General features: G+C 48.8%; 1 protein-coding gene across 1 annotated transcript; it reads right to left on the bottom strand.

Annotated features, from left to right (window-relative positions):
• Nucleotides 1–71: 71 nt before the first annotated feature.
• DDX27 (DEAD-box helicase 27) lies at nt 72–25826 on the bottom strand. Its single transcript, XM_078864005.1, has 21 exons — nt 25682–25826; nt 23162–23314; nt 22090–22149; nt 21670–21841; nt 20624–20667; nt 19868–19954; nt 19202–19307; nt 18372–18545; nt 16804–16954; nt 16552–16651; nt 14776–14917; nt 14345–14498; nt 12677–12758; nt 11139–11316; nt 9923–10029; nt 8838–8931; nt 7915–8006; nt 5143–5263; nt 3066–3150; nt 2004–2078; nt 72–931 (listed from the first exon to the last, which is right to left on the bottom strand). The coding sequence occupies exons 1-21, from the start codon at nt 25766–25768 to the stop codon at nt 916–918; spliced, it is 2280 nt and encodes a 759-aa protein (XP_078720131.1). The 5' UTR covers nt 25769–25826; the 3' UTR covers nt 72–915.
• Between the last annotated feature and the right edge of the window lie 921 nt (nt 25827–26747).

Here is a 26747-nt window from a genome sequence, read left to right as displayed (position 1 = left end):
GGCACTGACATGCCACAACAATTGCTCGTGACCTTTATACATCACCATTTAACATACGCCGAGAACACATGTACGGAACGAACAAGCCGGTGTTTATTTTAATGAAACACAGGACGCGCGTGTATTGTATAGTACAAAAGCACAACTTGATGCCGAACACAGATGTCACACATGCGCACGCTGCCCCTATTAAACATTTACACGCTGCGCTCCCCCCACTTTATAAACGATGGCAATCGAGTCATGAATTGTGCGGTGTCCCTATCCATTGCAAAAAACATGGCAAGGTCAATTAGGATCTGCGGATGTTTTCATGCCTGGCTGCCACAGAACGTGCCAAACGGAAAATATTTTATATATATCATATAAATAAACGCCTGTGTATTTGAACTCTGCATGTTCTCCACCGTGGTCGCGTGGATTTTCCTCCGGATCCTCGGGTTTTTCCCTCCTCCACATTGAGAAACATGCTTTTAGAGTATTTGGCTGCGATAACTTTCCACGTGATAAGCCACTTCGTCGCTTCTGAAAACTAACTTTATAGCTCAGTGGGCCTTATCTGGTATAATAAAAAAAAATAAGTAAATAAGTTGAATCCAGATTGGCATATTGTACATAGTGACCAAACTGAACGGGCCGCATCCGATCAAAACAACAGGCCCTCTGCCAAGTTAAAATTAAAAAATATTCACAATTTATGGAAACTGATAACAAGAAGATTAGTGGCCCTAAATGGATAACGCGGGTAGGTTGTCTTGATTGGGCCCCACCTGAATGGATCGTGTGTGGATGGAATGAAATGTCCAGGTTGGGTGGCAAACACGAAGCCAAGGGCTGGGTCAGCACTGGGCTGAAGTCAGAATGTGCCCACCGCCACCCAGCACGCACCAGGCCCTCCTCTGCGAGTGAACGCCATCACTTCCTCTTATACCTGCCAGAGAGAAATCCAGCACACGTTGACGCAACGCGGCAAACACACCCTATCGAAGCTGGACTCGGCAGGGTCAGAATAAGGGGTCTGCCAGAAAGACTCCGAATAAAATAAATATGCAGCCCGACCGCTGTTTAAGCGCAAAAGCAACCGTGTGCAGTAGGACACGGTGGTCAATCCGTACGCCACCCCACACCCCAAGGGCACGGGGATCACCGATCGTGCTCCCCTACAGCTGCTGGTACGTATGTAGAACCTTTAAGAGTGTGCTCCTAATCTCAGCTCGTTACATGTATAAAAGACACCTGGGAGCCAGAAATCTTTCTGATTGAGAGGGGTCAAATACTTATTTCCCTCATTAAAATGCAAATCAATTTCTAACATTTTTGACATGCGTTTTTCTGGATTTTTTTGTTGTTATTCTGTCTCTCACTGTTCAAATAAACCTACCATTAAAATTACAGACTGATCATTTCTTTGTCAGTGGACAAACGTACAAAATCAGCAGGGGATCAAATACTTTTTTTCCTCACTGTACATAGGCAACTGCTCTAAATCGGTGGGGGGGGGGGGGAGGACAAACTAAACGGAAAAAAGCAGTTTTAAAGAAATGAGTTTTCAATCGAGATTTAAAAGAGCATAGCTCCAGTGGCTTCATAATATTCGAAGGTAGAGCATTCCAGACGGCCGCAGAAACGCATCTGAAAGCGCGCAATGCAGTCTTTGGGTAAGCACGCACTCTCGTTTAAGCACATGAATTTGCTATAAAATTGTAAAAAATATGTTAATGGTTATAAAGTTAGTGTTCAGTTAATAGTTATGAAGTGTTAAAAACATCTAAGTGTTGATTGAGTGTAATTTTAATTTAATATGATCATTTATTGTAAAAAAAAATATTTGCAGTCGGCCAGAAAAACTCCCATCATTGGAAAGGGTCTCTCCACCCCCAATTCGTATTGTGCCCTCCTACAAGCAGGTTGTCTCCATGTTCTCCAGTTTCCTCCAACACGAAGCCACCCGTTAATGTAAATGGACAAACATTTCGGCGAGTCTTAAAGACGGGGACACTTACCGTCCTTTGGACTTGAACTTTCCGCCCTTCCTGCGGGTGTCCATCCCGAGCTTCTTGCGCTCGTCAAACGTCGGCCTTCAATGCGACACGGCAGAATATGCAGAGACGTTAGCTTCATTCAATATTACTCTTGTTGGTTCTTTCATTCAATAGAGTTTCAACGGCCGCCAGAGGTCGCAAACGGGTTTTGATTCCTTACACGTACCCGGCCGCACCAGGGTCGCAAATGGGTACCCGTACCCGGCCGTACCCGTACCCGGCCGTACCCGTACCCGGCCAGGTACGGCTAGCCGGGTATCGGGTAGGGTACGGGTATCGGGTACCCGGTTGTGACCTCTGACGGCCGCGCCACTGACCTCCAAATGGTAGCAAACATAGGAAAGTGGCAGGTGATTTAGTCTCAGGGCCACGTGATTAGTGTTAACGGTCACGCAGACGACAAACAACAATCGACAAATCAAAACGTAACCCCTGCAGCGTGGGTTTGTTTAAAGAGGAGGAGGGGGGCATTCAAAAACACAGGGTGGTGGCACGGCACAGTATATTTTCAAAAAGATAAAATTTTAAACAAACGTTCAATGGGCAAACAAAAACCATAACAATACATAATCTGCTTTTGTCCATCCTTGACTGATTTGAAGCAGATGTGTACACGGAATATATTGATAAAGCTATGGGTGTGTGTTTGTCGAATAATAAAATGTCAAAAGTGATTTCCTGTCCAAAAGTGCATTGAAATGGTGCTCATCTTCATTTGACGGCCCTGAGCCAGTGGTGAAATTTCCACATTCCTGTGGCAGGCGACGAGTCCATCCACAGGACAACCGCTGCCGACTTCCCCGCAAACAATGGTAACCCATTTCATCGAACCAATAACATCATGGAGTCAACCTTCAACCAGGAAGTTGAACTCGCAAACCTTCCAATTGCGAGTCAGATCAGAATCAGAATAATTCTTTATATTGGAGGAATCCCATGAGCAACGACGCTCTCTTTCACAGATGTCCAGTAGTTTTCACAGAAGTCCAGCATGCGTGAGTGCCGTGTGAAACGATCGCTCACCCGGCGCGGTACTGCTTGAGGGCCTTGCGGCTCGTGTTGGTCAGCTCCCGGTCAAACGTGGCGATCTTGGTGGGGCGTGTGTCTTCTGTTCACCGTTCGGAAATTAAACAACGCCGGGGGGGGGGGGGGGAGGAGAGGAACAAAGTGGGCGGGAGGAGGTGGGGGGGCGGAGGAGAAAGTGGACAAGATGAGAAATGGAGTCATTTTAAGTTGCTTGCATCCTGAAATATCGCACGCGACATCTTGTGAAATGCGATTCCCAGAACATGTGGCTAAACGACGAAACGTACTACATATCGGACACACAATGCTTATCGTGTTATTTCGAAAAAGAAAAAAACCTACGCATTGTTGGGAGCCAATGGCTAATTGGTTTCCTGCGTGTGGACATTTTAATAAGCCGCAAAATACAACCACCACTCCACGCAGCTCTGACGTCCGTCCATAAACCAGAAGCACAAGCCTCTTTAGGAAAGTGCACCCCCTGCTGTTCCCATCTTGCCTAGCATCACAACTTCACTAAACACTTTGAGTGAGGAAATTAACTATGGTTAATATGCAAATTGCACTCCACAGCGTCAGTCTACCTCGATCTGCCCGAACATGAAAACCAATTGAAATCATGGACACACGACTTTTATTACACGTCAAATCAATGTGCTGCGGTTGCTTTGAGCTCTCCAGATGAATACAACCCGGCCTAGCGACACGAAAACTGTAACACGTACAACTCTTCTCCGTCAATCCACTGCTGGATGAGGAGCCTCCCCATTCCGTACGGGTCAACCGCGGGGGTTTCTTGACCATACTTCACCACGCCGGTCTGTGCGGGTTTAGTGACGATGGGAAGTATGGATGATGTGTGAAGTACAGCACAAGAGTGCATTTTCCCACGCTGCCCTCTGCCGCACACCACAGCCCCAGACAAACCTCCCCCACCCCCAATCCCGCAGTCTAAAGCCTATAACACCTGGCGTCCGGCACGGTGAGCTTCTCATGCGAGCACCATCAAGGCTCAACCTTTATAACGGCGATCTATTTCATAACAGCCATCCCATTAGTCGCTGCGTAGGCTAATAATCCATGGACCAAAACAGAATCACAGAATCGGAATAAATAATTATACTGGAGGAATCCGATGAGCTATAAAGCTCTTTGTCACAGATGTCCAGTCAGTATGGGGGCGGGTAAGAACGTTACAACAAAAAATACAACAAACACGAGTAGTGCAAAGAACAAAGGTAAACAAATCACCCAAACACAAACAACACTAAATCATCCCCCGATCCTACCAAGCAAAGCCCACCGAGGCACCAACTTATTTTTCAAGCAACCTGCCCACAAATGACAGCTCAACAACAAGTGGCCCATCATTTGGACATTTATAGCAGCAAAATGATCTAAATCTCAATGCATGTTTCTAAATAAGTCCAGAGCATCGGGAGGACATGGAGACATGTAAACTCCAAATATACAGCAGGCGTCCGGGTCGGGATCTAAAGTAGGACTGGGGAGCGAGCGGGCACGAGAAAGGTGACCCAACTTGCTCCGAAACCACTCTGGGTACTCACTCCTCCACCTCGGTCGGCGTGCAACCCAATGCACGGAGATTCACCGATCGATAAAAAAACCACCTTCAAGCCCACGCAACGGTACACCTATAAATTTGCACGTGTGAAAAATCGACAAATGAAAATGATATGTTCGATGTGGCGTTGTATTTACACCGATGGAGTCAACGAAACCGTCCGAATGGTAAAGCGCTTCAACCTTCGCCCAATGTTCGATGTCCGGAAACCAGTGCCGTTCAACGACCACTTTCTCGATTAAAAAAAAGTGGGTCCCAAAACGCTAGCATCTGGGTCTGGCTGTATACGTGCGTCTGCGCGGAGAAATTATTTCGCACCGTTACGTAACCAACCTTGCTGATCGGAGGTGCGCGGGGGGAAGGACAACAAACTAAACACGATAAAGCAGTTGTAAAGACATTCGTTTTCAATCTGGAAGTGGCTGCTGTCCCCCCTTGCCCTGCCCTTCCCGTCTTTCCGCTGCCCTGCATGAGCTGAACGCGCGGTACCTTTGGGACGGGGCAGGTCTTCCGGCATGACGCGAGCCCTCTTGGGCTTGCGGCTGCGCTTCATCGTGCGCTCGGCGTACATCTGCGCCTTGACGATCTCAAACTGGGCCCGGTCCTCTGGCTGCTCACGGCGGCCAATGCACACACACACGCACGCGCACACACACGCACACACAAAGACAAACCTTTAACAGACTGTTGGGGCAAGTGCTGTTTGCGAGCACCTATGAAGGCCGGCACAGCACACAAGGGGGTGGGTGGCCAGCACCACGCCCGGCCGCCTTTGTCTCCCTAGTGGCGATGTTTACACACTACTGCACCAAGTGCTCATTCGAGGCTAAGTCGACCTGGGGGAGGCCCAGATAATCGTCACGGGTATTGGCCATGAGCGGGAATCGAACTCGGGTTGCCGGGTTTGTAGCGCAGCGTACCGCTAACCGCCACACTACCGCTCCCCACCATACACACACACATCGGCAGACGTCGTCAACGGTCGGCATAACCAACGCAACTTACAGAAATAAAACCGGCGACTTGCGAAGTGCCCCAAAACGACAACATCATTAATCCCCCCGCAAGGTCACCGCAGTAGACTCTGGATATAAGGACACTCACTTTTTCTTGGGAGCAAGGCCAGCTGTGCTTCTATCTGAAGTGTGCTTGTACCAGAAGTTGCCCTTTGCCTTCTAACCCTCCATCAATGTACGGGAAACATGTGTTGCTAAAATCATAACTCTAGTTCTATAAGGCGTGCTTATATCCAGCAAATCTATTATACCCCCAAAAGGAAATACGTGACAGGCACTGATATAATAGACAGAAGGAATTGTGCATCGCTAAGCAATGTCACCGCCTGAGGCCATGCCGTCACCATAACATAATTTTTAAAATTTACGAAAATGCTCCAAACGGACGTCGGAAGGACAACATTAGCTTCTGGCGCGTTCTAGCAGACTGGCTTTGGCAGCGGGCGAAAACACCCTGGTACCGCCCTCAGGGGTTGAGACAACCCTAGTCAGGATGAGCAAATCTGAGGCCGGAATTTTCTGCTTCTGAAACTCCCAGGGGGAGGTGAAATAAGACATGTACATCGGGCCCTCAGGATGAACGGATACTCTGACCGTACTATCCGCCAAGCTGTCTCTCCCACCACACAGAAACAGCCACTTGAAACTCCGACCAAAACCATCACGTTACCATACATAGCAGGCGTGACCAAAAAGATCTCCAAAATTCTAAACAAACATAAGATCCAAGTCCGATTCAGTACAGTACATAAAATCCGTGATCTGATTCCATCTGTGAAGGATGTCGTTCCTGACTTACAGTATCCTGGAGTCTACAAATTGAGTTGCATTTGTGGTGATTGCTACATTGGAGAAACGAAACGTCATGTTTCTGATCGTGTCCGCGAGCACAAGTCAGATCTGAAACACGGCAGAACTGATTCTTCTGCCGTTGCCGATCATTGCTACAACTCGGTGGGCTCTCATGAAATTGTCTTTTCCGAGACCAAGGTTCTCTGCAAACCTCCCGGCTACCATCAAAGGTTTGTACACGAAGCCATACAAATATACAAACACAGACATAATTTCAACCGTGATGATGGGTACAAACTTAGTAATCATTGGAAAGATGTTATCAACCACGCAAAAAAGACTTAATTACACTTTTTTGGACCATCTTATTTGACAGGCACTATTTTACTTTACTTTACCGAGTGTTAACATCCCCAGTTATTTTTTGGCAGTGCTCTCTTCATTGTCCAGCCAGCATTGGTATAAACATGGGCATTTTCGTTCTTTTGTCTATCATGTGTATCAGACCTCCCCTCCCCCCTCTCTGTCCAGTGTGTTGGCGTGTACAGCAGCAACCTCGTCCAAGCCGTAGTCCATTGTTTTTCATTGGCTACCACATTCTGATGAGCTCCCCCCCCCTTCTCCTCCCCCCTTCAACTTGCTTATAAGGGATTACTTCTTGAATCATTGCCTCACTTGATGCAGCTAATTCGGCTGTGACGGTCCCACCTGATGACGGAGACTTGTGTTGCCTCCGAAACGTCGTGATTTTTGTTTTATTTTATTTTCATTAATTTTGATGTTTTACCTACGTGACTTTACCGAAAAAACCTAAGAATATGATCCCAGGGGGGCACCTTGTACTAAAAATGATGGTGACCATGGCCACACACGGCACGACCGACCGACCCAATTTGTAAATTTTCACGTTCTTTTTCGATTTAAAGCTTTCGTGACTGCAGGGATTCATCTTCTTGGTTCTTTCGGTAAAGTCACGTAGAAGAGAAATAATAAAATAATAAAAATAAAACATAATCAAATAATTCTCACGACGTTTCGGCCACAACGCAAGCGGCCGTCCTCAGGTGAAGAACAGGTCTGTCGGGAAGACAGCGTCTGAATGAATTTGCATATCAAGAGGAATTCCTCTAGATATGCAAATTCTTTTGTCAAGGCTCTCTTCCCCCTTCAACCCAGCTTAAATATACGCTCCAAGCCTGGGGTGTTTCATTCAGACGCTGTCTTCCCGACAGACCTGTCTTCCCGACAGACCTGTTCTTCACCTGAGGACGGCCGCTTGCGTTGTGGCCGAAACGTCGTGAGAATTATTTGATTATGTTTCATTTTTATCATTTTCCTTCTACGTGACTTTACCGAAAGAACCAAGAAGATTTCACGTTCGTATTTGTGGATGCAAGGAGACACCGTGCGGCGGCGTCGTCGTCGTAGCGACGGGGGGGGCACCGGGCCTCACCGTCTGCTGCTTCTTGCGAAGCTCCTTCACGTGCTCCTGACGTTTCTTCTTCCCCATCAGGGCTGTGTCGTACTGCTGCAGCGCCTTCTTGGCTAGGGATGGGAGAAGAAAAGAAATACATTGCAAGGGCTTCTAGATTTGAAGCTTTCGTGACTGCAAGGAATCATATTCTTAGGTTTTTTCGGTAAAGTCACGTAGGTAAAACATCATTATTTTATTTTATTTTCATTAATTTTGATGTTTTACCTACGTGACTTTACCGAAAAAACCTAAGAATATGAATATTGCAAGGGCTGTTTGCGAGAATCTAAAAAGGCCAAAATGGCGCACAACGAGACTGGCGAGGCCAGCGTAAGTGCCCGACCACCGATGTCGATTCCGGTGTTGATGCACCGCACAAGGTACTCTTCTTTAAGGTACAGGACCAGTTCTGATGTCACTCTCCACTGGTGTTAGCCGTGACCGGCAACTAAACCCAGGTCACCGGGGTCGTAGCGCAGTGCACTAAACACTACGCCACTGCTGCGAGTGTGCGTCATTGTAATGCATTCTTGGCTACACAAAAAGATAAAGATCCCCGGTATAGTTAGCGACACAGTTGAGACAACTGCTGTTGGCTCGCATCCATGAACGAGGCGGTGCTTGTGGCCAGGACTATGCCCGGCAACCATCGCCTCCCCAGCACCGATGTTAACGTAACACATCAGGCACTGGTTAAATACGCACGCGCGTGCCCAACTCTAAGATGACCTGCCAAACGAATTAATTAAAGATCAAGAGGTGAAGCGGCACATGCCGCTTATTATTGAAATTCACTGTCCTCAATTCAAACAGGTGGAAGCGCACTGCGTGGTGGAGCCCGTTCGCTTGTGGTAAGCATGCAGCTCGTGTTCGAACCAGCGGTGGCTCTGACGTGCGCTCACCCTTCTCCTGCATGCGCTCCTTCTTGGTCTGGAACCAGGTCCTCGCCGCCTCGTCCTGCACCGTTCCATCCAGCTGCTTCTGCGCCTTACTGAGCTGCGCCACCACACCAATCATCGTAACAATAATTACACTGGTCACACTTTTTCTGGCATAAGGTATTCCAACGGTTATAATGTAATTTTGGGGTGCCGATTCCAAATCTGGCATCAATTTTTGTCTATCACATCAGGTTTTTGAGATATCAAATATTGCATTTTCAATAAAAACTGCAGAAGAAAAATATTAAATAAATGTGGATATCTACATAAATTTATATTGTAAACACACTATCCTAAAAAGACAGCACCATATTTTAACACTAAAGCAGTCACTGACTCGCAACAACTTGCAATCATAGAGTTAATTTTGGGTAAAATCAATTAAAAATGGGGTATGCCAATAGCATAAAAATGAGATGTGATAGAGCAAATCTGAGATCAGATTTGGAATCAGCACCCTGAAATTAGTCTAAAACAGCTGCAAAAGTCCAGGCCAGAATTTTTTTTTTGTTGACCAGTGTAATCAATCTGCTTCTTCTTCGTATGGCTGGTGTTGATGTAGGGCAACAACGATAATTTGGACATGGATGTGGTCGAGCCAGATAATTGCGTCAAAGAGTCGCGGAGTGGTGCATCGTTGTGATGATGCCTCCGTTGTATTTGTGAATAAGGAACATTGAGTCGTGAAATGTTCCATGGTTCTAGTCTGGGTGACCCAGTCACGAACGCTGGAGAGAGTAATTATTTATTTTACATTTGTGCAAGTATCCACGTTCGTGACGATGCGATTTAGGGTTGCCCATAGGCTTCCTGGACAATGTTGATCATTATAATAATTCACAGCCAGGAAGCTGCTGAGGTGTACGAATTGGCACAAAATCAAATCAAGAAAAGAAACCTAAAAGGCGCAAGTTGTGTTACGTCCGTGAGGTTTTGCAACAAAATCGACAAGCACAGGGTTCCCATTCAGTTCTCCATTTAGCAAGGTCGGCTACGTACGGTGCGAAAGAAGCTCAACACGCAGACGTTGTAACAAGATTCCGTACCTGGTTCTCGGAGGCGCAGAGCTCTTTGTCTTCTCGCTCCAGGCGTAGCACTGCGTAGATGTCCTTCTCCATGTTCTCAATCTTAACGCGGAACTTCTCCACCACCTCTGCAGGTACAGACGCACGTTGTTGGGGCGATGCAGCAGCAGCGGCGGCAGCAGACAACCTGCCTCGCTCTGGAACTCCCTCCCCAAGTCACCTCCACCTGGTTCCGCTCTCCACTTCCAAGTCCCCCCCCCCTCTCAACTCCTTCCTCTCTTCAACACCGTGCCTTCGGATCCCCTTAATCACTTCCTTTCCCTCCTTCCGTGGGTTGGAGGGTGAGCGGGTGGGTGAGCAAGTGGGTAGGTGAGTAGAGAGTGAGAGGGCAATCGAGTGAGATGCTTCCTTTCTCTCCTTCCCTTGCTCACCCCCCCCCTCCTATTCCTCGTTTTTATATTTACACTCAGAGACGTATTTCTTATGGGTGCATTACTAATGTACGGTGTTTTTGTTCGCAGCTAGACCGATGAATTGATAACACTTAAAACAAATAACCCTCGTCAGCTGATCGAATATTCTACGGAGAAAAAACTAATTTTATTAGTCACTAAACTAAGTCTGAAAAATCAGATTTTGGGTACTTTGCCAGAAAATTAATAAGATCCGTTGATCAAAATATATTAGGCGCAGTTGTTACTATTTTCTCAGCATACGACCTAAGATAATCAAACTCGTATGGCAATAATATCTGGACAAACCACACCACCAAAGCCTTGACCACTTAAGCTTAAATGACCAAACTTTCACGAAACAATAACAAATAACAATCGGAATGTGCAGCCCTCCGTCGATCCACTGCTGGATACGAAGGCCTCCTGGGTTCCAGCAGTGAGTGGATAATTGAGGACGTTCATAGCCATCGGATTTTGGCTGGCCATCGAACAAAGACGGTGACCGCATTGTGCGCTTTCAGATGTGCATCTGCGGCCGTCTGGAACGCTCTTCATTCCGATATTAGGAAGCCACTGGAGCTATAACACTTTAAATCACCTAGATTGAAAACTAATTTCTTCAGAACTGCATTTTGTGTGTGTTAGTTTCTTATCTTTTCCCGCACCTCCGATTAGCACGGTTGGCTATGTACGGTGCGAAAGAAGTTCAACGTACATAAAAATCCACAATGCAGGGGGACAGCGTTGGAGGTTGCGGGGGGAGGGGGGGCAGGGCGGCGCACCTGGGGGCAAAACGCGGCTCTTGACGGTGGACCTGGCCTGCTTGACGATGTCCTTGAGGACCCGGCGCTCCGTCTCGCCGACGAGCGAGATGGAGCGGCCGGCGCGACCGGCGCGCGCTGTGCGCCCGACGCGGTGCACGTAGTGCTTGATGGTGCTCGGCATCGTGAAGTTGATGACCTGCGAGAGGGCGGGGGTTCGCAACGTCGGGAAGGCTTATTGCGCGTCGTGCCGGCCCTTTTCTTTGGGACGTACACGCTCACTCGGTCAACGGCGATGCATCCCAATCATTAATATCATCAACAAAACGATCGATTCCTGAATGGAATTGGGGACCTTGAAGCGTAATACTGCTCGGAGGGTGACACATTACACACCACACATTCCGAGTGACAGAGGCTCAAGAATACGAACACAGCTGCGGGAAAGGTTTCACGATTTACACCCCTGTGTCACGTCTCCTGCTTCATTGGTATCCAAGCCCTTTGTCGATCCACTGATGGATGATGGCCTCCCGTACACCATGTCAGTCATGGGGGAAGTTTTTTGACTGTACTTCACCATGCTGGTCAGTGTGAGTAGACCAGTAGGAGGGAGAAGGGGGGGGGGGAGACCACAGGGCCGGTTCTTGATATAGCTCGCCACTGATGTTAGCCGTGACCAGGAAACAAAACTCATGTGGCAGGGCTTGCATCGCAGTGCACTAATAACTGCGCCACTGCTCCATGCACGCAGTTAGATTTGTCATGCACACTCACGATCTGTAATGAAACACAAATCTGATATTGTGTGCACGGATCGCATGCAAACATCCGCGACGAAGAATTTCCAAATCCGGCGTCGTAGTCGAGACACGGATCGACGTTCCTCTCCGCCAACCGAGCGTTAATGTGGCACCTTCTTTCCCCAGCCACGAAGCGGTAAAGCAGGCACGGCAGGTAACGAGGCTCAGGCGCAAAATCATTTCTCAACTGCAAGCTGGCAACTTGCCAGCGTGCCTGAAGAAACAAAATGGTTTTCAGCGGTTTTTTTATTTTATTGCCCGCTGGGTTGCACGGATCAGAAACATGGGACTTTCGGGAGGGGAAAATTGAACAAGCGCTGAAAATTGCGCCAAGCAGCGCGGAGGAGGTTGTGGCCGCTTGTAATTACGCTGAAGGGAAGAGGATATACTTGGATCAGAGCATGCATGTCAGAAACATCAAATTGACTGTTAAAACAATTGGGCTTGGGCAGGTGATCTCTCATAACAGTGGCGGCCGAATAAAATAAAGAGGTTACAGGCTGGAGAAATTGTCTGCTGCGGAGATGAAGTATAGTAGGCCCTAGATGATTTTTTTACATCACAAGAACTGAGAGACGGCAACAACTTGGGAGAAGCCTTCTTGCCGTCGTTGAGAGATCAAGGCCAATGACGATAGTGATCTGGCTGGCGAAAGGAGCCGAGTCAATGAAACGAGGCCCTTCGGCTACAACGTGCCGCCGTTCATCGCCGAGCGGGATTGCCGAGCGTGCAAGATTAACACCTAGGACTACGTACGGTTTTGACACCCTCGATGTCCAGACCTCGTGCCGCCACGTCCGTTGCCACCAGAATGTCAATCTGATCGTCCTTAAACCTCCTGCGCAGAGCAACAGTAACAACAGACATTCCACTTTCATCTTGAACAATGATAAGACATCGCGCCCTACTAGAAGAGAAACAACATTTTGCAGGCCAGCGCTGTAAAAAATCTACTAAATTATAAAATAAACAATATTTTTTTACCAATTAAGACCCAATGAGCTACATAGCTTTTACTGGTAGGAACCACCTGGTTCCACCAGCCCACAGGGGATTATTGTGTCCGTCCGTCGTACATCCAAAAATGGGAGGGGTGGGGCTGGGTGGAGAGGGGAGGGTGGGGAGGGGCTGAGTGGGGAAGGGACTGGGTGGGGAGGGTGCGGCTGGGTAGGGGGTGGGAGGGGTGGGGCTGGGTGGGGAGGGGCTGGTCACCCCGTGGTGCCCTTATAAAACTCAACGTTTAACCTACTCACACCGGCTTGTGCCCGCCCTCACAGTTGGCCATATTTGCGGAATACACCACGCCGCCGTTGACTCTGGCTATTGACCGAGCAACCCAACGTTCTTACCAGCTCCCTCCGCAGGAATGTGTTTCAGAAGCGACCAGTCCACAAAAGATAGCCCAACGAAGCAGCTTATCATGTGGAAATTTATAGCAGGCAAATACTTTAAACGCACGTTTCTAAACACCTTGAGCAGCATCGGGATAAGCCACCACTGGGAGTCCCCTTGGCTAGGCCGTAGCATGGCAATGAAATGGTCTAGATGCGATGGCAAGGCACTTTGAATTTAAGTGCCCTATAAATTCAAATTCTTATCCTTAGTACTGATAACCTATAATGGTGGTGGTGAGAGGCACGAGATGGGATTGTGGAACTAAAGGACCTGGGGGTAAATTATAAATGAGATAAACTGCAATTACAAATAACAAGAAATAGAGATTGCAATTCATTACGAACTACACAATTGCATCTGTAACCGACCCCAGGTCTTGAAGCCAAGATTGAACCTGTCTGTCAACCCAGTCTGTGTAAAATTGTGCCATTTCATCAATAAAAACCGAAGGTTAAACCCACACAATGTACATGTCGAACTCTGCACGGAGGAAGAGTATTTCAAATAAATGTTCATGCCGTGCATGATGAGCTCACTAACTCTGTAACCGCAAGAGGAGTTGCATTCACCGAAAAGCAACAAACGCCCCCCCCCCCCCCCAATTCGTGATAATTCATCGGACCGCAAGGGGAACGTAATCGTTGCACATCCATTGCTCAATTGCGAGACATTTCTATCGTGTTTGTGTTTTTGAAAAAGGACAGGGGGTGCAGCGGTGCTGCAGTGGGTAGTGCGCCGTGCGACCCGAGTACGATTCCCGCTCACGGCCAACACCGGTAACGAAATTCTGAACCGGTCCTGGTCCTCCTCTAGGTCAACTCGGCCTTAAATGAGCACATGGTACTGTGTATAAACATCAGCATTGTGGAGACAAAATGCGTGCTGCTGACCACCCACCCCCTCATGTGCCGTACTGGCCTTAACAGGTGCCCGCTAGCTAACAGCACCCGTACCCGAACAGTCTGTTAAGGGCTATTCGGGGGTCGTCGTGAGCACGCACGCGCACGCATCGTGTACACGCGTTCGCACCGCAAGGCCTCCAGTCGCTGCGTCTGGGACAGGTTCCCGTGGAGCTCGCCCACACGCAGCCCCAGCAGCCCAAGCAGGATGTGCAGGCGGTGCGCCTGCTTCTTGGTCTGCGTGAACACCATCACGTGGTCCTGGAAGGTGCGAGTCAGCAGCGCTGCAAGCGGAAAACACCCAAAACATACAACACCAGCCACCGCTGTGATCACCCCTCCCATCCAATTTTAATTTACAATTAGTCGATGGAATCTAACCGAGGACCGGTAGTCGTTGACTCGCTCCATCAGATATAACCCAGCTCTACAGTCACGACGTTCGAAATGTTGAGTTACACGCACAAGAGCACAGAGCCCACCGCGTGGCCTCCAGGCCGGGCGACAGCAATGGACCGAGTCGTCAACCACGCCTGTAAATCAGCGAGCATTGAGCGGCACCTGACACGATGCCCTCGCGGTCTCCCTCCCGGTTGGGGCGGATTCGCACAAACTCCTGCCGCAGGTACGGGGCCACGTCCGTGTTGCTGTTCACGAAGATCTTCACCGGGTGCTTCAGCGACACCGCCGCCAGGTCCTGCACCTGGCTCGCCGAGACGCCGGGTCGGAGAGAGAGAGAGAAACGACACAGATCGTCAAAAAAGTTGTCGTTACGGTGGGCCGGGTGGCCGAGGGACGGGTACCGACGCCGCGTGGCACGGCGGAGTTGCCAAGTCGCAGAGTTGCAAACTTCAAGTGTATCTTAAATTTCTATTTAAAGCTTTCGTGACTGCAGGGATTCATCTTCTTGGTTCTTTCGGTAAAGTCACGTAGAAGAGAAATAATAAAATAATAAAAATAAAACATAATAAAATACAATTCTCACGGAAAGACAGCGTCTCATTCAGACGCTGTCTTTCCGACAGACCTGTTCTTCACCCGAGGACGGCTGCTTGCGTTGTGGCATAAACGTCGTGAGAATTGTATTTTATGTTTAATTTTTATTATTTTATTATTTCCCTTCTACGTGACTTTACCGAAAGAACCAAGAAGGTTCAAGTGTATCTTGTTCAACCGTGTGAGAACTCCAGAGACCAAGGATAGCTTAATTTGGAAATAGTGACCTGCGACCATTAGTCTGTCAGTAGCGGGCGACGATTGCTGTAGAATCCCAATTGAGTCATTTGCAAAGTCATTTTAAACCTGACGCCGGCACGAGATCGCCAGTTCTACGAGAACGACGCCGATCATTAGGATGCGGTGACGGTGGCCGGCCGCGTGGCCGAGATGAGTCAGGGCAGCAATGGAGTCAGCACTGCCGAGACCCTGGATGTGAATCCAGGTGCGATCCGTCCAGTGGTAGTGCAGCGGTAGTGTAGCGGTTAGCGCGCTGCGCTACAAACCCGGCGAACCGAGCTGGATTCCCGCTCACGGCCAACACTGGTGAGGATTATCTGAACCGGTCCTGGGCCTCCCCTAGGTCGACTCAGCCTCAAATCAGTACCCAATGCGATGTGAAACATTGCTACTAGGGAGACAAAGGCGGTCGGGCGTGGTGCTGGCCACGCACCGCCCCTTCGTGTGCTGTGCCAGCTTTCATAGGTGTTGGCTAACAGCACTTGCCCCAACAGCCCTATGAAGGCTATACGGGGATCTTTGTGTTTTATCCGTGATTAAACCGGGTTGTGAATTGTAACCGGTCGATGAAGTCTCAACCTGGCCGCCAACGGTTGCACGCAAAAATGAGGGCATTTTGCTTAATTTCGGATATTCCGGTATTCTCAGGTTGATTGTAAGGCAATTGACACTCTTTGCAAAGCAATTCTAATTACAATTAAGGCAGCATTAAGCCCGTAAATTATAATTACAATGTGGTTGCAATTCATTCCGTATTACACAATTACAATTGCAACCATCCCCAAATCTAATGCAGGATATAAAAAAAATGGTGCACCACCTGGTGTGGCATAAGATGGGATTTCAGAGGCACTTTTCTGACACCATGTTCTAAAAGTTGTTCTCGGACAAGGCGTAATGTTACACTGCTTCAATGTGAATATTCCGAAAAAATATAACTCTCATCATCTCAACACATGGCACCGATTGAGCACTTGGAATAAAAATTTGGGGAAGAAAAGAACCCACATTTAAAAAAATAAACCACTGCAATACCACCGACCCCACACATAGACCCATTTACTTGCAACAACAACAGCAGCAGCACCACCTGCTCCCCACCTGGTCGGTCATCGTCGCAGAGAAGAGCATCGTCTGCCGCTGGTGCGAACACTGCCGGATGATCTCCTTCATCTGCTCTTCGAAGTACTCGTCCAGCATCCTGCGCAAAGGGGGCGAGAACATCTCGCGATTACACCGGGGTGTGGGCTGGACACGCAAAACGGTGTCCGTGACTGCAATCCCCCACGACGCAAAGGCCGTAGTACTGCAAAACTGGGGCCAATTGCAACTGTGTAATTTAAGCGACAATACCGGTCAGCCTCGTCCAGGATGAGAATCTCGATGCTGCTCAGATCAAAGGACGGGCAGTTTTGCAGATGGTCAATGAGTCGGCCCGGCGTAGCGATGAGGATGTCGGGGCCTGCACGCAGCGCCGCCTCCTGCGTCTTGATGTCGAGGCCGCCTGCGTGCAGTGCAGAGGGGGGGTGGGGGATTGATCACAAATGCGCACTAGTCACACGTGGCCATCGCAACAGCTGCCGCCGACGACGGCGCCGGGGAAAAGAGAGCAGAGTCACGGGGACGAGAAAACCCGCGAACAAGAGAACCACACGTTCACACACGCAAAAAGACAAAGGTGCCCCATACAACCTTAACAGACTGCTGGGGCAAGTGCTGTTAGCGAGCACCTAAGAAGGCCGGAATGGTACACGAGGGGGTGGGTGGCCAGCACCACGCCCGGCCGCCTTTGTCTCCCCAGTGGCGATGCTTACACTGCACAAGGTACTCATTTGAGGCCAAGTCGCCCTAGGAATGGTTCAGATAATTTGTCACTGAGGTTTTCCGTGAGTGGGAATTGAATTTGGGTCGCCAGGTTCGTAGCACAGTGGGCTAACCGCTACACTGCCCACACACACAGTCAGCCTCATGCACGCACGAGATGCATGCACACACACCTTCTCGGTCTCATTCACAGAAGACGATGCATGTACCAGTATACACACACACTAGGGCAGTGGTGGGAAACTTATTTCCCAAGACTTCACTTCACACAGCATGCGGGCACACAGCTACCACTTCTAAAGGCTGCTCATACATTACAAATTTCTGTCAGTGTAAGAATCACAGCGACACTTATTAGCTCCTGGGGAAGGGTGGGGGGGGCTATATTCAACCTAGCAACACCGTTACAACTTTTAGCGTGTTTAGCCACTGAGGTCGCTGCAAGCTCATGCTTACACTCAGGTCGACACGCACATTATTTTTTAAAATTATTATCGGAAAACGCTAAGGTGCGCGTGTTGATGTGTCGCACTCCAAAGGTGTTGTAAAGTCCTGCTCGAGCCCTCACTCAAGGAAAATGTTCCACACCCCTGGGCTAAAGGTTTTTACATCAAGTATATTGCCGTGGTGTAATGGTCAGCAGCACACTGCACTTGCAATCCAGAGGTCGCCAGTTCATCCAATCTCCCAGCATGGCTTCATCTTTATCGCTTCTCAACGTATGTATGTATGTATGTTAAACCTTTGTGGCACCGTACGTAGTCAACCTTGCTAATCAGAGGTGCAGGCGAAGGGCAACAAACTAAACAAGAAAAATCAGTTCTAAAAGAAATGAGTTTTCAATCTAGATTTAAAAGTGCATAGCTCCAGTGGCTTCCTAATATCGAAAGGAAGAGCGTTACAGACTGCCGTAGAAGCGCATCGGAAAGCGATCGATGCAGTCACCGTCTTTGTTCGATGGTTATAGCCATCAACACACTTCCAAAGCACGCGTGCTAATAATGCGCAGGCCACCACAAAGTTATTTGAAAGGTCACAATCGGTGCTCAAGAGAGGAAGGAAGAGTTTCCCGGCCCCCGTCGTGTGAGGTCACGCACCCACGGCGAGTGAGCTCTGCACGTTGCAGAACTGCGAGAGCTGGCGCGTGACCGAGTGCACCTGGATGCCGAGCTCCCTGGTCGGCACCAGCACGAGCACTCGCGTCACGGGGGCCTGCCGCGGCTTGTACACGAGCCGCTCCAGCACCGGCAACATGAACGCCGCTGTCTTGCCTGCGCGCGGTCGGTGTTGGGCAGGGGAGGGAGGAGAGAAAGTGAGCGAATTGGCGGATGCATTATTGCACGTACCTGTGCGTGCGTGTTGGTGGGTGTGTAAGCGGGCGTTCGACACTTCACGTGGCCTCAACGTGCACTTGGCCTGGCACAAGCGTCGTGGTGACGTCACCGCCACTTAGTGGCGAATAGCGGTTGTTGTTGTTGTGTAAGCAGTATCCGAGAATGCAGACATGTTCCAATATTATCGGCCTGATATTTTTGACGCATGTCAAAAATATCAGGCCGATAATATAATGTACGTTGAACTACTTTTGCACGGTAGGTAGCCAAGCATGCTAAATAGGAGGTGGGGGGAAAGGACAACAAACTAAAACGAATTATTTTTATTATAATAATGACCAACGGCCGCTTTGTCAATTGACTGCACGATGACGGCCTCCTTGCGTCATGCGGGTCACGAGGGTTATTTGACCGTACTTCACCACGATGAGCCGTGACGTTTGGCGAAGATGGAGGACCACTGATGTTCGGAGAACAGTACAATGCAACAATAGATCAGGCTACACTGTCCTCTGTTGGCAACAATGACGCATCCCAAAAACAAGCTCAACAAAACAACAATTAGAATGTTCGCAACGCTCGCCCGCGCTTACCGGTGCCTGTTGCAGCGCAGGCACAGATGTCTTTGCCCAGGAGCCCCACGGGGATACAGGACTTCTGGATGGGTGTCGGCTGCAGGAACCCCATGCTGGATATCGCCTACGACACGCACACACACACGCGCACAGAGGTGCGAGACAAACGCAGTTGAACGTGGGCGTTTTGTAGGGAGAGGTTGTGCAGTGGTTCCCACTCTGCTCTACAGAGCCCGTGACCCCAAGTTCGACTGCCAAACACGGCCAGCATCAATACCGAGTCAGATCAAAAACTTATCCTGGGCTTTCTCCACGTCGACTCGGCCTGCATTGAAAAACTAGCATAGTGTGTAAACCTCAGCACCGGGGAGACAAAGGTGGTCGAGTGTGGTGCATGTGACATGCCGGCCTTAATAGGTGATCGCTAACAGCAATGCGCCAACAGTCTGTATGGCTAGACAAGGAACTTGATTTTTGTCTTGACACGTGAAATTGACAATTATACACCCTTAAGGATTAATTAAACACCGGCAACAAAGACAAAACAGCATGCCTGTAGCCCCATGTGTGTTGTCACAGCTCAGCATGCGGAGGTGCCTCTGACATAAAACAAATATTGTACGCGTGGATGTGAGATTGAAATGCAGCAGCAGGGGGCTCCGCGTGCAAGTGACAAGGAAGCACCTTAAGAAGAGGCCGAGAGAGGTTCATGTCCGGGAAGGTGATGTTTTTATCAACGAAAGGCGCATCTTCGAAGAAAGGCTTCTCTTCCTGCCAGGGCGCAACAAGAAAAAAAAAATCAGGTCAACCCAAGCGCGCAGATTGCATGACGTGCACCACATTCGAGCGCGTCTCTTCGTCGCTGTCTTTCCCTTTTTGTGCACAGTGAGGGTGCGAGACTGAAACATAAAACTAGGTCAGATGGCAAACTACCAAACGGAAGGGGTCCGTGTGCGGTTAATAAAATTGCATTCGTACAAACTCGGTGTGCGTTTATGTAAGTTTGCGTCATTATGGCTGTCACGCTGACATGAAAAGACCAGAACTCGGGTTCAAGGTTTGCTTGTTATGTACGTCACGTAAAACAACCGATTAAAAAAACGTTCAGTTTTTTCTTTCATAATTTGTAGAGAATATACTAATAAAAATGTAGTCAACTCAATTATCTGGGGTAATCGTGGGATGGGTGCACCAGATAAAACACGATTAATGCTAAACACATGTAAATTAGGATATGAAAATGAACTTAGTGTTTTCCTTAAGATGTAGAATTTGTCATTGTTTTTGTTTCTTAACTTGGTTACTTGCCAACGTGAGCATAGTTTATCCACAATGTAGATAATCCACCCAAGAATAACCGAGTTACCTGTAGTGTGTGATCACATAATATACGCTGTAATTAAGTGCAATGCACGCACAACGCGCTATGGATGTACTTACGCCTTTAAGCTTCTTTTTCTTTTTCACCTTCTCCTTTAAAACGTCTAAAAGAGTGAACAACACAACGAGAGCAATTAAGGTATTTCAACATCGGTTTTTCTCATCACAGTATTCAAGAATGAGCCTCTCCCAGCCACCTAACAGCCAAGCTGCTTGGGCAGTCTCGCAAATCACTACACATGAACCACCAACCGTCATTGGAAATCAGTAACTCGCTCCCATCTTCTCTTTTCCCAAGTTCTTATAATCTAAACTATTTTTTATTTTACCCGTAAAGGCCCACTGGGCTATATAGATATTTTTCGGAAGCGACCTGGCCACAAATGACAGCTCAATGAAGTGGCTTATCAAATTGAAATTTATAGCAGCCGTCAAAATACTCTAAACACATGTTGATTCTAAATGTGGAGGCAAAAACTGGTGGACCCAGACAAAAATCCATGCGCGACCAGAGGGAGAACACGCAAACACCAAATTTAAAGACATCAGGGTCGGGATCAAACCCACAAACTCCTGCATACCAGGCGAGGTAGTGCACACATGCCTAGCAGTGGCACGCTTGTCACCCGCTGCAGATGTTTACGGTTAGAAGTCAGCGGCCGCCCCGATTATCACTTTGGGTGTAGTAACATGAATCATACTGTGAGTCATCTGATTCACAGTGGATATTATAGATCCCCTTATGTCATTTGCAAGCGCAAGTCATTGCGTGCTGCTGGCATCATGGTCCGAATTTGTCAATTTCGAAAATTATCTACACATTACTCAATTGGGATTATAAGCGTGTAGATTGAACTTCTTTTGCACCATACTCAGCCAATTGTACTAAAGCCCCAGGTCGCTTTTGCAAAGTAGACTATTCGGGTCTCTTGAATTCTCACGTGGTTCAACAAAATAAACTTGCTCAAAGAACGTGCTAACTGTTACGTATTACAACTTTGCTCGTGTTGTTAGTTGCTGGCCACGTGACATTTTGGCCCTCTGCTCAGCAACGATGTAAAAAAAAATCTTAAGCCGGCGAGTCTTATTATTTTTAAAACACCCACCGGATTTCTGAACGTCATCGTCCGACGAGGATCCCGTCGCTTCATTGCCGCTCTCATCGTCACCCTCTTCGCTGCTTTCTGCTTCCTTCTCTCCGTTCTCCACATCCTTTGCTCCATCCTCTTTGCCTTCGTCTTCATCTTCCTTCCCTTTGTCGTCGTTTTCGGAGGTATCCTGAAGACAATCACACATTAAGATTTTTTTCACCCAGTATAATTACTTCAACGTGTAAAAAAAAAATCCAATTACAGAGCGCTGTAATTTACCTTTGCCATAACATTGCAAGATTATCATGTTACATCAATTGTAATAACACTGCAAATTTAAATTGCATCAAATATAAAAAAAACAATCATTCCATTAAAGAACATCACATTTGAGTAGACTTCGTTGCTATTGTGAATACCATTTAATGAGCTTACCGCTTTCTTTCTCTTGCGCCTCACTTCCGCAATCTTCTCATCCAGCGTGGTTGCGTGACGCTGTAACAGACACGCATATCACAAAACAATCCAAATATATTCAGGAAAACTGATTAAACAATTTTCACGACAATAAAGACGACTACTGACGTAGCATCAGAAGTAGTTCTCTAACGTCATTGTCAGCAGCCCGTTCTCTGACAAAAGCTGGTGTGCTACAAGCTGCCAACATGCCCAATGGAAGTTTGTTGCGGTACAACTGAAATTATTCGTAAAATAAACATCAAGAGACTCGTTGCATCAATCGACAAACAAGAAAAATGTGAAGAAATGTTTATTTTATTCAACTTTATAGTGTTTTTCTTAAAGAAAAATGTTACAGTGTATATTCCTTGCTGTAACGTAGGATCAGAAACACGGTAATTTATCAATAAAATTAAACCAAAGCTAAAAGGTATGGAAATAAACATTGATAATTGCATGCTTGGTTGGAATCACACCTCGAGACAAGATGAGGAACACTGCTTAAAGAGCAAATATGAATCACACATCACATTGACTTATGAGATGGAGCATCAAAGGCCGGCCACACACAACGCTCGAAGAGATGACTACTGGTGGTCGAGACTCGTAAAATAATAACAAAAGGAGAGAACGACGCCTGATACGACTAGCGTGGAGGAATGAACTTAACTCGAGTGCAATTTCTGAATGGATCGTTGCCTTCAAGACCGTGAGAGATGGCACCCGGCTTTGGAGGAATTCACTCAGCAGTGCGAAAGGGCATGGCCAACGATATCGCACATCGCTACAGCTTACATTCACTCGCAACGTAACACCTGAGACTGTGCGCAAATGCTCACCTTCTTTACTCTTTGGTTTTTTCGGTAAAGTCATGCAGGTGAAAACTAAATAAAATAAAACTAAATTGAATTAATAGTTGTTTTATTTTTATTTTATTCAATCAATTTAGTCGTTTCATTTTTATTTTATTTTCACCTACGTGACTTTAACGAAGCAACCAAAGAGTATGGATCCTTTCAGTCACGAAAACTTCAAATCTAGAACTCACCTTCTTCTTGGCCATCAGCATGATGTCCCGCTCCCAGTCAATGGCGATCTCCCCGTCGCGCTCCATGAACGCGAAGTCATCGCTGAAGTCGGCGCAGCGGCCACGCACCACCGGCTGGGCCTTCTTCTTTTTCTTCTTCACGACGGTCCCATCCTGGCCGGGCGAAGAAGGTGACAGGGCATGACAAGACAGCATTGCAGCATTCGATGCGCGCTTGCAAAAAAAGACAAGGGAGGTGCTTCACGCGGTCATGCAAAAACGACGTGATGTGTGCTGCAGGTGGCGCATGCTCGCCATCCCGTCACTTTGGAGGCTGCGGATTCGATTTTGTTTTTATTTTGATTTTGCTTCATTGCGGTTGCTGAGCACGGGCCCCAAAGGGGCAGAATGCCAAACAGAGGCATTTAAGTTGCGCAATTAGTTGAAGAGTTAATGCATTCCTTGAATTAAGCAAGGTACAATAAGAATTTGGGGAAATAGATTTGGAGGAAAAACCCAAAAAGAGCAATTAGAAAAAAAAATCGCTGGATATCACTGAGATTCGCGAAACTCCGAAACCTGCAGGACTGCGAATTGGCCGCGAGATGGCTGTGAAGCAAAACGGATTCGTGAATTCGTCTGTGCAGTTCTTTGAGCGCTCGTTACATTCCAGGCCACGGCTGTCGAGTGATAATTATATCCGAGCCGATTCTGCACCCCTCAAACCGGCAATGACCAGCGTGGTGAAGTATGGTTCCCCTTTGATCGGCGTGGTGTGGAGAGGCCTACGAAAGACCAGTAGCGACGATATAACGCAGAGTAATACTGGTAGGAACCTCCTGGTTACACCAGCCCACAGGGGATTATTGTGTCCGTCGTGCAGGGAGGGGCTCGGTGGGGAGGGGCTGGGTGGGCTGGGTGGGGAGGGGCTGGGTGGGGTGGGGCTGGGTGGGGGGTGGGAGGGTGGGGAGGGGCTGGGTGGGGATGGGAAGGATGGGGCTGGGTGGGGAGGGGCTGGTCACCCCGTGGTGCCCTTATAAAACTCAACGTTTCACCTACTCACGCCGGCTTGTGCCCGCCCTCACAGTCGGGCATATTTGCGGAATACACCACGCCGCCGTTGACCCTGGCCATTGACCGAGCAACCCAACGTTCCTACCAGCTCCCTCCGCAGGAATGTGTTTAAGATGACAAATTACGTCCGACACTCAAACGACGATGTAACTAATCATCTCGTGACAGATTCCCAACTTTACTTTGGCCTATATCCTCAACTAACGCAGCATCAATTATCGGTCGGTTACATGAACATTATTTTTGACTAACATGATGCGTATTACTGATCCGCTCAAACGAGACCATTTTCATTCTAGATTTGACCATTTTCAATAAGTGAACATTGCCAGCTTTACCACTAACCATATGGACACGCGTCCACGTTTCAGAGGCCTTACAGTAGCAAGCAGTAGGTCATGAAGAAGCCAAGCACTTGTGTATACTGTATGTTTATATGTAGTGTAGCGGTTAGCGCGCTGCGCTACGAACCTGGCGACCCGGGTTCGATTCCCGCTCACGGCCAACACCGGTGACGATTATCTGAACCGGTCCTGGGCCTCCCCTAGGTCGACTCAGCCTTAAAAGAGTACCTGGTGCGGTGTGTAAACATCGCCACTGGGGAGACAAAGGCGGTCGGGCGTGGTGCTGGCCACCCACCCCCTCGTGTACCGTTCCGGCCTTCATAGGTGCTCGCGAACAGCACTTGCCCCTACAGTCTGTTAAGGCTACACGGGGGATCTTTATATGTACGTTTGTGCAGTGTGTGTGTGTTGATAGGGTAACAATATGCGGTTGTATTTAGGCGCTATGCAAAGTGAAACTCCGTTAGTTTTTTTCTTCACCATCAGGATCGGCATACACACGAGAACGATGGGAGAAATCCACTCAATCGCGCAGTACGTAGGCCCACGCCAACCCAGTCGTGGTCTATCCACTGCTAGACGTTACCGCATTAAAAACCAAGTAACTCGTACAGTATAACCAACACACTAGCTTCACTAGTGGCTATGAGACGTTAACTACCTCGCCTGGTAGTACAGGAGGTCGTGGGTATCTATCTCGACCCTGATGCCAAGTATATTTGAAGCTTGTATTCTCTCTCTCTCTCCGCGGTCGTGTGGATTATTCTCCGGGTCGTCCGGTTTTGTTCCCCCTCCACATTTAGAATGAACATCACGGGGTGTTTTAGAGTATTTGGCGCTGCTTTAAATACTCACACAACGATGAGACCACCTCCGTTGAGCGCTACCACTTGCGATAGCCGAAACATAATCTACGGCAGCTCAGCGGCGCTTTTACTGGTACATTTTATTTTATTTTAACTAGTTTAGTTTTAGTTTAACACCAGCTAGACAAACCACCGCCACGTGTTTAAACTCCCCACCACGTGCATCCATCACGGGCCTTGCCGAGCCGCGAGCTCTCCCGCCGCCCGCCGCAGGTTGAAGATGACCGCAGTCTGCCTGCCCCCCTCATCACACGCACCTCGTCGTCGCCAGAGTCGCTCTCCTCCGAGGCGACTTTCACTTCGTCGTCGTCCTCGATCGTCGCGACGAGGTCCAAGTCGGCCATGGCCACCACTTCTTCGCGTTCACGTTGGGTGCACACCACGTGGCCTCGAAATCTATACAGCGCATAGGCGGGTCCCGGAACACACCTCCCCCCCACCTCCCCCCAGCCCCCACCAACCCCCACTACCCCCCAGCCCCCACCCACCACTACCCCCCAGCCCCCACCCCCCACTACCCCCCAGCCCCCACCCACCACTACCCCCCAGCCCCCACCCACCACTAGCCCCCACCCACCACTAGCCCCCACCCACCACTAGCCCCCAGCCCCCACCCACCACTAGCCCCCACCCACCACTACCCCCCAGCCCCCACCCACCCACCACTACCCCCAGCCCCCCCCACCACCCCCCTCCCCCCCACCGTGATTTGCTCAGCGCCGCGCCTCTAATTGGTTGGCGCTCGTCACGTGATCGAAAAAGGTGACCAACCGGTTGAGGCGCGTGGCGAGCGAGAGCGCGCCGCGCTTGTCCGTTGTGGCAAATGTAATCGGTGTGCAGACGGGTAAAAGTTCCCCCCTCCCCGCCCACTCTCACTGGAAACGCTGCATAGCAGGGGGAGGTGTGGTGGTGGCTTTTTTTAGTTCCGCGTGAATTAGTTCCGTCAACATCACGTTTGAGACATCAGTAAGGGTGGGGAGTTGTTTTGGAGGCTTGGATCGCGTAAATGGTTATCGCTAAAATAGCTATCGTTAAAATAAAAGCCAAATGCAGAAAACCGCCACTGTGGACGCATGCGCTGTGGAGCACGCCTCCACTTTTACCGCGAGAAATCTACTTTAGATCAACACACCGGCACACGAGATCGCATTGCCACATATCATCCACTTGCTTGACTTCCCGGCTTCGCCCGGGACTTGGATTCACCACGCCCGGCCGCCTTTGTCTCCTCAGTGGCGATGTTCACACACCACACCAGTTACTCGTTTGAGGCCGAGTCGACCTAGGGGAGGCCCAGGACCGGTTCAAATAATCGTCACCGGT

Source organism: Lampetra fluviatilis, chromosome 17 (genome assembly GCF_964198595.1).
Source record: "Lampetra fluviatilis chromosome 17, kcLamFluv1.1, whole genome shotgun sequence".
Lineage (NCBI taxonomy): Eukaryota > Metazoa > Chordata > Hyperoartia > Petromyzontiformes > Petromyzontidae > Lampetra > Lampetra fluviatilis.
Note: the sequence above shows the minus strand (reverse complement) of the source record. Positions and strands in the feature narration are given on the sequence as shown.

Bases quoted from the DNA above. Each gene is read 5' to 3' on its own strand.
- DDX27 (XM_078864005.1), bottom strand. From the start codon at position 25,768: ATGGCCGACTTGGACCTCGTCGCGACGATCGAGGACGACGACGAAGTG. The intron at 16,955-18,371 runs GTGCGTGACCTC...CACTGCACGCAG, and splicing joins GCAGAGCTCACTCGCCGTGG to GCGGCCTCGACATCAAGACG. The intron at 11,317-12,676 runs GTACGTAGTCCT...GCCCTCTCGCAG, and splicing joins ACATCGAGGGTGTCAAAACC to GTCATCAACTTCACGATGCC.